Consider the following 11,979-nt stretch of genomic DNA (forward strand, 5'->3'; position numbering starts at 1 on the left):
GGTTTTTTTTTTTTTTTTTTTAATTTAAATAATAAAATGTGTAGCGAAGCACGCCTTGGAGTAAAATCAGTTCATCATTTTTTAGTAGTTTGCATGTCAGAATCACCCCCTGAAAGTGGAGAGAGACGCGTTGCAGAAGGAGAGTATGCCTCTGTACTGGGGGCTGCTGGGACCAAGCCCGGGTCAGCCATGCTCGGCGCACCGTAAAAGTTACTGTGAAGCTCTGTTCTCTTGAGCATAACTAAAGCCGAAGAAGCTAAATTTCTGACTTCTATGAAACGTTAGGAGGCTTTTAGCTTAATTTCGATAACTCTGATCAAATCCAGAGGTATTGTATTCACTTATAATAAAAATCAAGTGTACCCACGCCATCTTCAGAGGGGACTTCTACCTTCTTGGTTTCACTCACTTCATTCATAACGCCCTAAAAGTATGTATTTTGGGAGGGGGATAAAGCTATTAGATTATGTTTTGCTAATATCCTCTCCATGACACACTATGACTAGAATTTTTCTGCTATTGGTTGTTATTAATATTGATCAACAGATAATCAGTGACGATTTCAACAGGAATATGAGAAATCTTATAAACCTTTCGAGTTTTCTTTGTAACCGGTGTTTCACTATTGTAAATTTGTAGTAGTACTATCGACCCAATCCTTAATATACCAATATAGTGATGAATGCTACTCTGGCTGCCAAACTTATCTTTATCTCCAGTCTAGCTTCGGCAAGTATAAAGCTGATAAGCCATTCCTCTGTTATAGTGACCCTCCTAGTAAGAGAAAAAGTCAGATTATGTGCCATCAGAAGAAATAAATCTTAGTTTCAGGTGTGACAGAGACAGACTCATATCTTTTGCTGCATTCCCATCCTCTGAGTGGCAGGTAGAAGACAGAATGTCACGAAGGAGTCCTGTTGGATCAAGTGTTTAGGACGGCATTTAATACAGCAGAGAGCCAAGGTACAGTAGGAGAACACGGCGAGGACTGTGGACTGTAGATACAGTAAAGAATTTTGGTTTATGATCTGCCATCTGTTATTTGAGAGAGGAATAAGTTAGGGAAATAAACGACTTTCAGTTCTCCATACATGCAAAGGTAAGTTCGTTATTACAAAAGTTTTGCCATTGTAGGTGCTGAAAGAAAAGGGTATGCATTTAAACATTTTTAAAAATAAATCACTCAATAGGCTTAAGAAAAATAGTCTAGTTTTCATATTCCATTGATCTGACCTTTTGATTCAGGATCAGGGAACGAATCCAGGATGAAAGCCAAAACACAAAACAGAAATGAATCACTTACTATGAAAAAGGCATTTCCAGTCTCAGCTAACCTCGACTAATTTTTATTGCATTATTTTTGAAATGCCAAGAAACTGGCTTTGGCCATAATATTTGCTGTTCAACTAAATCACAGCTGTCGATAGGCAATTGCTTGCAACAATTAGCTAAACACTGTTATTTGACAAAGTCCCCCGACAGGGAGGTGGATGCCTTAGGTGTCAAACACACTGAATTAAGTAACAGTCAGGCTGGGGCTTCAGCACAGGGCGAAAAGTTGGTGTAACCTTGCCTAGGGAAGGGGTTTCAAACTGCCTTAATTTTTTGAAAAAAATACACATTTGTCCTGATCCTACAAGTCCTTTCTAGTGTTTAGGAATGAATTTTGGACTGTCTAAAGAGGAGGGGGAAAGCCAGGAACTCTAGATTCATGTTTTAAGGAGATCAAGGAGAGAGGAAGAAAAATAGAAATGCGAATGTGGAATGGTAATGGTTTGCAACAGAGAGAAAAGAAACATCATGGAACCCGCTAGCAATTTCCACCAAAGCAGTAAACCCCTTAACTGACAGAAATTCAGTACAATATACACATTGATGAACAATTCTACCATTACTAGGGCTGCCGTTTAAAGCCAAAAAAAAAAAAAAAAAAAAAAATTAACGACAGTAGTCAAAAACAATTCTCAAAGGATTTGAGAAAAATAGAGTGAAAAGGCAATGTTAGCTAAGCTCTTAGCTAAATCCACTCTTAATGGCCCCCAGTATTTAAACTATCATGGATTAAAGCCATGAAAATAAAAATTTCAATTTGAAATTTTATTAGCGTGTTGCTAAGATGATCAATAAAAACATCAACAGATAGGCTTTGTTGACATAGTTGGAAAACTGCTCCCTCATTTCTAAAACTTTATTTCCACTTCTCCATCTTCTAAGATTTCTATGCTAGGAAAAGCCAAACTAAATATACTGGCTATGGTGCTGTAATAATGCTGGTTTCTGGAATGCTGCCATGTCTTCCCCCTCCCTCTCCTCCGACCCCTTTAAAAATAGGATTATTTTTGAAATGCAGCCCAAGGACGGAGCCATCTAGGGTTAAGAACGACAAGCGCCCTCCTCCACGAATTCGAGTTCCCAGATACCAGGAGAACCTTCTCCTTGCCGGGGGTGCGGGGCCGGAGCTCCTCACCAAATTAGCTGCGCCATGTTCCTCCCCGGACCAGAGGCTTCCCTGCCAGAGAGGGAGACTCACAGGCGAGCACGGGTGGGGGTGGCGCTCGCTTCCCTGGGTGGAAAGAACAGGAAGCAAACACTATCTAGCTTAGCCCGGAGCCTGGGTACGGCGGCAGGGGACCTGGGGCTGGAGAACTGGAACAGTCCCAGGCAGCCTTGGGATAACCCGGAGTCCCGCTCTCTTGTGGAATGATTCACAAGTGCATAAGGGACAGGCTCGATTTCTTGGAAATCCTGCGATCTGGGGACACATCCATACAGGAGCTGAACTGCGCCCTGAAAAGCTCAATTCTCACCTCCGACCGGTCTTTGGGTGCGCGTTTGGGGACAGTGATGGTCCCTTTCTAGTAGGTGGGGTGATAGTCGCTGAGCAGTGGCTCGGGGAGCAGTCTAGTCCCTGCTCCCCTCAGCCCTTTCTCTTCCCCCCCCCCCCACACCCTCGTAACTCAAGGGGAAAGCACGCTACGTTTCTCAACACCATCGCCCGCGGCTGGGCGTCTCGGCCGGGCTCGCACGGTTGCCCTTCCGGTCCCCGAGCCAGTTCTTGAGACTTCCTGCCACTTGCTGGAGGGGTGCGAGGGTGCAGCCTGGCACTGGCTCGCGGAGGACGTGCGAGGGAGGCGGGGGTGGTGAATCGCCGGCTGGGAAGGGGGCGGGACGCGGGGATACAGGAGGGGCAGGCAGCACCCCCAGGCTACTCCTTGTCGTCCACCAGGTCGGCGAGCTCCTGGAGCACGCGCAGGCGACCGCTGGCGTCGATGCGGCGCTTCTCGCGGATGAGGTCTTCCAGGCTGTGAAACCTGGCCGTGTGCACCTTGTTCTCGCCCAGGTGCACCTTGAGATAGTACTGCTGCTGCGGGGGCTGCGTGCCGGCCGGCACCTCCCCTCCCGCCTTGAACTCCCGCTTGCCAAAGCGGCACCAGGCGGCGAAGCTCTCCGAGTTCGTCCAGCAGATCTCCTCGCTTTTGAGGCCCAGGTGGCCACAGGCGTTCTGCACCACCAGCTCGGCCACCAGCGGGCGGTAGCGGTACCAGCTATTCACCACCCGGCCCACGTTGGCCGCGCCCGCCTCATACAGGCTGTCCTGGCGGATCTCGCCTTGGTGCAGGTGGATGATCTGCCCGCCGCCCACGTAGACCGCCCAGTGCGGGGCAGGCGCGGGCGGCTCCGGCGCAGGCTGCAGCCACAGCAGCTCTAGCAGATCGCCCGGCTCGCAGAGAGCGGGCAGCGCGGTGACCGCACAGACGCTCAGGTCGGCGCCCTGAGGGCCGCCGCTCACTTTGGAGAAGATGCATTCCTGGCCCCGAAAGGCGGAGAACTGAGTTTCGTTAAGGACCAGCTGGTGCAGCAGGTGGTGGTGGTGGCGGCTGGGGCTCTCCGGGCCGGGAGTGCAGCCCGGAGCGGCCTTCACACCAAACTTGTCCGGCTGGCCGCGTTCGTCCAGGTCCTCCTCCTCATCCGAGAAGAAGTAGGCGACCCCAACCCTCAGCTCGTCCTTCTCGATCCCCGACGGGTCCCCTGTGGGCAGCTCGCTGTAGTTGAGGTGGGTGATGCGGTCCAGTTGGTTGCCCATCAATGACGCGGCGAGGTGAGGGCCAGAAGCGGGGACCTGCGGGATCAGAGAAGAGGGAGAGACGCGGATCAGAATCCAGCTGCCGCTCCGCAGGACGTGTAGTGCCCCTGGGACGGGACCTGCCCGCCCGCCCACGCTACGGTACCGGAGTCCCCCGGCCAGCCGAGTCTCCCGTGCCTCCTTGCGGGTGGGACGGGCACAGAAGCCACCAGCGAGTGAGCGCGGACGCCACAACACAGCCGCGGACTCCGTCAGGGAACCCGGTCCAACTCCCACAAGAGAGAAAAGGCAGGAGGCCTGGAGGGCGTGGGGTCCCAGTGGGTGGGACAGCGCGGGTTGTGACAGCGTGGGAGGTGTACTCAGGAAAGGACGGAGGGGTCAGCTGGAAGGGAGAGGGGGCGCCTAAGTCTTCAGAGATTGGAGCAAGCGGCGCTCTCATCTCTGTCCCTGCGCTCTCAACCCACCCCTCGGTTTTGCATGAGGTCCCGCTCCTCTCCTGACAGCGCCTCGCACAATGACAACCGGACACATTCGCAGGCACTCATCTGACACCAGCAAAATGTTGCACACTTGGAGTCCAGACACTGCTCGTACACTGGTGTGATAGTGTCACACACACACACACACACACACACACACACACACACACGACAGACCTTCTCGATGACACACTCAGACCCCCACATTGGTACGCAGTTCCAGCCCCCCACTCGAACGCACGCCGATGCACCTACGCCCAAGCGCCCGGGCACACCTGGCCACACAGGCAGGTGCACTCTGCCCCTTATTTCTCCTGCCTTCTCCCCAGCAGAGCCGATCCGGCTGCGCCAGGGCGAGGCTGCTCTGTCTAAAATAACCTAACAAAGAGGCGAGGGAGGGAAGGGGGAAGCCGGCGCTGTGTACGTGTGCGGTGTGCGTGTGGATTGTGTAGGAAGGTCCACTTTCAGCCAAAACGCCCCCCTACGCCCTACCCGGCACAGGGTCCAAACGATCGAAGAAGAAAACGTTTCCAAGGCAAAGACAGCCGCCTTTCCGTACCCGTGATTGCCCTGCTCCCGAAACCCCAAACTCCTTTAAAGTCTCCTGTTCCCCATGGGTGCTGCGGAGGCGGTGGTGGCGAGAGGGTCCTGGGCGGCGCGTGGGGCTGCAGCTCCACTCTGTCCCGTGCGGAACCGTGCGGTGCGCGGCGCGGAAGCGGTGCGTCGGCCGGTCGCCGCTGGCTGGGGCGCCTGGTCCACCTGGGCAGTCCCGACTCGGTTCTGGTTTCCCACAGCGGAGGCGACGACTCTAAGTAGCCGGAGCGATTGGGTCCAGGGCCCGCCCCGGGACGCGCTCATTGGTTGGGGCGGGTGCCCAGGCCCTGTCGATCTCCGCTGGAGGGGGAGGGGAGTAGGGGCGGGTCTCCAGAGCGCGCCACCCCTCCCCGCCCTGTCCCCGCGCGCACCGGGGCGCGCGCCTACCGTGCGAGCGGAGGTGTGAACGTCGCGGGGAGCGCGCGAGGGGCGCGGCGCTTCTGCAAGGTGTCGCTGCGCGCTTCCAACCGCTGCCCCCAGCTCCTCCTCCAAGCAGATTGTAACTGAGGGCACCGCCTGCCCGCGTTCTGTGTTCAGGGAGTATGAACTCCAGCAATGAAGTCTGGGGGGGGGTGGCGAGGGGGTGGGGAGGGTTGGAGAAGAAAACCCAAACGCTTACCAAACTGAACAGGCATCGTTGGTTGATTTTCTTCCCTCCCTCCCTTCCTTCTTTCCTTTCTTTTTTTAGTATTTTATTTTATTTCATTATTAGTTTCAAGTATACAGTACATTGGTTAGATATTTGCATAGTTTATGAAACAGTCCCCCCAATTACTCTATCACCCCTCTGGCTCTCCACCTAGCCATTACATTACTGCTGACTGCATTCCGTATGCCATGCTCCCCATCCTTGTGAAAAAAAAAAAAAGTGAAATCCTACTTTTCGTTTTCTTTCATAATAGACTAAGATATATTTGAGGAAAACCTTAAATACACTGCAAATGTGTATAGTCCCTTTGCCAAGAAGGGGATTTGGTGCATAGTGTGCGCTCAGTAGTTACATCTTATCTGACCTAAGGCACACATGAACAGTAGACACTTTTTATTTACTGAGATGTTAGCGCTTGTTTTTGTTTCAGCTTTTACCAATTTGAGAGCTCCGACACCTAGCATGTGCATTAAATTAGATGATGTCTGAGAAGGTTTGCTCTGTGTTATACAGTATTGGGTTTCCAAATGGTCTGGCGTCATCAATGACCCTGGTAGAAATACAGATACTAGACAGGCTCTGTCCCAGATTCAGTGAAACGTTATCTCAGCATGGGCTCTATGAACCTGCACGTTGACTGTCTAGATGTGACATAGTAATCACTGGTCAAGCACTACTCAAATGTAGGACAGTCTTATTCCTTTGGGTACAGTGACAGCCCTGGAAGAGTGGGCACCTAATAAATACTTGGAATTACATTCTGAAGGCATTCTGTGGTCCATCTTTAATGAACTTCATTTTAGACTTATTCATACTAAGCTGGTAAGTGTATCTGTTTGCATTCAAAGGTGTGTGAAGTCAAGTGGTTTTTATAAGTCATGATACAGCTGTGTGGCAGAGCTGGGGATTTTCCTCTCTTTCTGTTCTTCGAATTCCCATGTCCCAGTCTGCTGTGCGAATAGAACAGAAACCCGAGGGAACAGGAGGCTCTCTGCTCTCAGATGGTGAATTCCTCATTTGGCTGTTGATCGATTGATGATGAAAATCCTGGGTTAGGCTCTACAAATGTAACTTCTTTGCTCTTCTTACTGCTTCTGAATTCCCTTCTTTTCACAGGTCTTTTTATGATCCATTCCAGGCGAAGACCAGTCTATCCCCCTGTGCTCTGAATGCCTTCTGCTTGTATCTTGAGGACTTCACACTTCCATTACCGCTTCTCTTCGCCTTCATTTAGAATCCTACCTGTTCTACTAGCTCCTTCCCAGTTGCATATAAACACTTTTAAGTTTCTCATGTCTTAAAAATATCCCCTGACTGTCTGTCTTCTTTGAGATGCACTCCCATCTTAAAAGAATCGTCAATACACATTTTATCCCAACCCACCACAGGCTACTCCTGCAACCTATCACTCCAATGAATAACTCTCACCAAAGGGACAAACAGTCCATTGGTATTGAATCTGATGGATGCTTTGGGGTTCGTACCTTCCTTGGCTTCTCAGAAGCACATGGCACAGCTGACGACTTCTTCTTTATTGAGATAAGTTCTTTTTTTCACCTTACATTGTATCACACTGTGCTGCTTTCCCTTCAGCTTCCCTGTCTATTCTTCTGACTGTGTTTTATGGGCTCGTTTCCTCCAACTTGTCCTTTCGTTGTTGGTTTTCTTCAGGATTCCGTTCCCAGATTCTCTTCTCAATGCTTTCTCGCTGCACGATCTTGGCTGCTTCTTTGATTCTCATCATACTGTAGTGGTGAATCCCTGATGGAAATCTCCAGGTCTCGTCTCTCTCCTGAATTACAGACCCAGCTGTCCAAAAGCCTAGAAGACGCATTCTTGAGTCTGTCCCACAGACACCAAAAGACCAGGATATCCTAAGCTGAAGACTCCTTTTATCTGGAAACGTGCGCTTCCCTTGGCATCTTTCCTTTTGAGGATGGGCTCCATTTCCGTCCCAGTTCTGCAAGTCTGTGCCTAGGCACTCTGTCACTTTGCCGTCATCCTCAGGCCCGACACGTCACCATGCCCACCTCCTGTTGTTTCTCCCTCACGGATATCTTTCCTATCCGTCCACTTTAGTTGTTCCTACTGCGGCCACCTTAGTCCCAGTCCCTTCGACAGACCGTGGCCTTTCTCGCATCACTGTTCTGTCTCCTCTGCTAAGATTCTTTCCTCTGGTCTTCGCCTGGCAAGAAAGCTTTGTTAGGGTCTGACTTTAGATAGCACCGCCTCCCAGCAAGAGGACAGACCGTGATGTTCCCACTGGCATCCCTGTCGCTGAGCTCTGTTCAGGCTGCAAGTCAGAAGTTTAAGACACATTTTTGGAATAGAATCGAATTGCTAGTGTAGCTCTAGGGAATCAAAGGAATTTTTTTTTTCTCTTTCTTTCCTCTACTCAGTCTTTCCTCTCCCATTTAAATTTCTCTACATCCTGTACCACAGGGCAGGCCATCTCCGGCAGACTTGTAATAAACACATTGCCAATTGATAGAGACACTTCAGAATTTAGCGAAAGGGGAAAAGTGAACGATGAAAAGTAGCCGCTTAGATTTACACTTCACTTGTTCTTAGGGCACTTCCTTCCAGCGTCATGGTGCATTTTTTTAAACTACTAATGCTGATTCATTTTGTTTTCCTTGCCTAGTAATTATATTTATCATAATGAGGTATTTATTGTCCCATTGTCAAACGTTGAGATCTAAGTACAGCCCGAGCACATAGTTAATCAAGTATGGTTTCTATTTAAAAACATGTAGTTACCATACCACTCCTACGAACACATACTCGTGCTGTTTCTAAATTACCGAGGGCAGGGAGCTTAATGCATGTCCTCACGCTCCCGTTCCGTCAGCTCTCTTGCCTTGGTGTTGTCCTAATTGCTCTCTGTGTCTTTCACTTTGGTCCTAATATCTGAGCTTGTCCTTGTACCATAGAGCAGCTTTTGTATTGGTTCTGTTTCGGAGTGCCTGCATTCAGATCCTGGCTCCACTCGTGCTAGCTGTCTGGCCTTGGGCTAGATGCTTAATTCCTATGTGCCTCAATTTATTCATCTTCGAAATGTGAATAATGATAGTATTTCTTCTTTAAGGGGTTTTGATATTAAGTGAGATAATATATTGAAAGCATCTAGCACAGCGTCTGGCCCAGAATGCGTTCTTAAAAACTATTATTAAGTATGATTAAAGAATTCTGTCCTGCTGGATCCATAGCATTTTTCTTCTTCATATTCTTTCTTTATAATATTCTGTATCTTTCTATCTATTATGATGATTATTATTACACTGGAGCATGTAGTATTAAGCCTGGGAATTAGACCCAGATTCTACCTTAGCTAGTGTCTATTATATTAACTTCACATCTGATTGAAAAGCGTTTACTGAGCATGTACTCTGAACCAGACCCGGGGCTTGGGCCTGGGGAGCCAAAGGTGAAGAGGACACATTTCCTGTTCTCCGGAGCTCACGTTGTGTATGGAGAAGTGACCAGGCTATGATCCAATGCAAACAAACAGAGGCAATAAAGCGTTTTAAAAGCATGTAAAGTTAACACAGAGGAGGAAATTATTAACCGACGGAAGAATCAGGAGGAGGCTGTTTTATAGAGAGGTTTTGCAGAATGAATATGATTTTTCTGAGCAGGAAAGAGTGGGAGCCCTTTTAGTCAAAAGGAACAGCGTGTATCAAATGCTCAGGAGTCTTAAAAACCTGACATTTTCAGAGAATGTCCAAATGGTTTGGTATGGGTAGGAGGTGACATAGACATGGCCAGGTCAGAAAGGGGCCCTAGTGTTATGCCATTTTAGAAACGGTTTTTAGGAAGGCCATCTGCCCCGTGGTGTCAGGCTTACACTGAAGGGCAAAGAGGCCAGGGACAGGGAGTCTGTGGACAAGGATGTGGCAAGAGGCCGGGTACCTTAGTTACATGAGCTGCTCTAACAGACACCAAGGCCTGGGGCTTCCGTAGCAGACATTTATATCTCAAAGTTCTGGAGGCTAAAGTCCAAGATCAAGGTATGGCATAGTCAGGTTCTGGTGTGCAGACAACTGCCTTTTGCTGTGTGGTCACGCGGTAGGGAGGGTGGGGAGAGAGAGTGAGAAAAAGGGGGAGGAAGAGGAGGAAAGAAGAGAGAGCTTTCCTGTCTCATCCTGTCACGAGGGTTCTGCCTCCCCACAGCTCCATCTCTAAATCCTACCACACTGAAGATCAGGGTTTGAACATGTGAATTTTAGGATAACACAAACACTTATTTCATGGCACCAAGTAAGTGATCCTGAGGGCCTGGAATAAGGTGCAGGTCCTGGGGAACGTGCGACTCTGACATACCTGTAGGACGGAGAATCAATAGGGATTAGTGAGCATTTGGATACTCGAGATAATGGCGTGGGTTGGGTGACTTGCAGCTGCGTGGATTGGACATCTGGGCCAGACCCGGGGTTACCTGGATAGTCTGGGTTCACACACCACAACGATGCTTCTGAAAAAGTATTTCAACTTCCCTTCCCTGTAGCTCATAAGTCTCCAAAATGTGATCCCCCGCATCCCGCCCCGCCAGCTGCTTCTGAATACCTGTCTTCCATTATTCACTGACCGTTGTTCGGCAGGGCTTATTTACTCACTGTTCTCCAAGCACACGACACTGTTTCCTGCCTCTGGAGTTTTGATCACAGAATTCCTGCCGCAGAGCGCGTGCTCTGTATTCCCCATCTAATCTGTCCTTGAAGGTGACTCTAATCTTACCTGTCTTAGAGAACTTTCTCAGCTGCTCAGAACGATGCCGCTCTCTGGTCTGTCTGATTTTCTGATACATTTAATAGGTTTTCTGTGGCAGATGCGATGCTATGTTCTTTCTCATCACCATCTCCCTTCCTGAACTCACGGGGAGATTATTTATCTCCAGCTTCCTTGTTAGAGCTTTAACCCCGTGTGCCCAGGTCCTCACCGATGGAAATGTGAGTGGGTGTGGTGTCCCCTGTGGCCTGAGGTGGCTAGGAGTGTCCAGAACGCTCCAGATTTTGCCTCTTCTGTCTTGTACATTTTGAAAGGAAGCTCTAAAATGGTGGAGTGGAAGCAGCTAGGGACAGGAGCTATATTAACTTTAAATTCTCTCGATTTAAGCTGACTCTCAATTGCCGAAGACAGATAATTGGCTTTAAATTAGACTTACGTGAGTGACTAAAAACAACCACAATAGCTTTCTTGTGGTCAACCGCAATCTGGGGACTAAGATGTTAATGTAGCAAAGCATGCTCCATCCTGACTGATGTGACCAGTACTATTTGGTGTCCTCTTGTGGTACAGGAACAAAATCAGGCATCCTTTTTTCGGCTGACACTGTGCTTTTCTTCGTTCTTAATAAATATCTTTTGGATGAAATCGAACCTTTGTTTGATGACAATATAAAAAGACTTTCTTCGATGGGAGATAAAGTGATAATCCAGTGTTAACAGGCCCATCCCGATCTTGTTTTTCTCATTTTTTTTTTTTAAAGTATTTCCCTCTTTCCATTTAATGCCTTGTCTTGTGTACCCGAATCTGTTTTCTCAGGTTAAGAAATGAACAATGTTAATTGGTCAGAATTTGAGACTCTCTCTTAGTTGGATCCCATTGACTTATCCTTTGCATTTATGAGAAGAGACATAAAGAAAACGAAACTTGTCTGCTTTTGATTATAATGTCCTTTGGTAAAGGAGTTAATTTTTTTTTTTTTTTTGAGGAATGTAGGAATGCTGACCTCAGCCACAGTGTTCTTAGGTGTTGCTATGCTGCCGATGAGGCTAGGTCTTACTTTTCTCACTAGTGTATAACACCATCTTTTATTGTATTTTTCCTTAATATCTCTGTTTTGGTGTAACGCCACCAATTTTAAATGTGCATACATTGCTTCCTGCCCTTGAGGACCTTCATCAAAATGAGATATTTTAACTAAAATGAGACACTAACAATTTCCTCCTGCCCTGCTATTTATTTTGTCATAAAAACCCCATGCATCCATAAGACTCTGATTTTCAAGTTTATTATCTCAAAAGTGATTTTAGAAATATTACCAATAATAATACCTGATTGAAAAAAAGGAGAAATTCCATCTGAATGACAATAGCTATTTATAAAACCCTGAGGCTGTCTTCTCCCAGGATGAAGTACTGGTGGAATCACTCAGATAATTCATAGGGCTG

General features: G+C 48.2%; 1 protein-coding gene across 2 annotated transcripts; it reads right to left on the reverse strand.

Moving 5' to 3' along the window:
• Nucleotides 1-922: 922 nt before the first annotated feature.
• On the reverse strand, nucleotides 923-5,395 carry FAM84A (family with sequence similarity 84 member A). Of its 2 annotated transcripts, none has more exons than XM_011356604.2 (2): nucleotides 5,123-5,395; nucleotides 923-4,120 (listed from the first exon to the last, which is right to left on the reverse strand). In XM_011356604.2, the coding sequence occupies exon 2, from the start codon at nucleotides 4,082-4,084 to the stop codon at nucleotides 3,206-3,208; it is 879 nt and encodes a 292-aa protein (XP_011354906.1). In that variant the 5' UTR covers nucleotides 4,085-4,120; nucleotides 5,123-5,395; the 3' UTR covers nucleotides 923-3,205. The 2 variants fall into 2 exon arrangements, with proteins under 2 accessions (XP_011354906.1, XP_011354907.1); XM_011356605.2 differs by having other exon boundaries at nucleotides 5,056-5,395.
• Nucleotides 5,396-11,979: the final 6,584 nt, after the last annotated feature.

Source organism: Pteropus vampyrus, unplaced genomic scaffold (genome assembly GCF_000151845.1).
Source record: "Pteropus vampyrus isolate Shadow unplaced genomic scaffold, Pvam_2.0 Scaffold28, whole genome shotgun sequence".
In the NCBI taxonomy this organism is placed as follows: domain Eukaryota; kingdom Metazoa; phylum Chordata; class Mammalia; order Chiroptera; family Pteropodidae; genus Pteropus; species Pteropus vampyrus.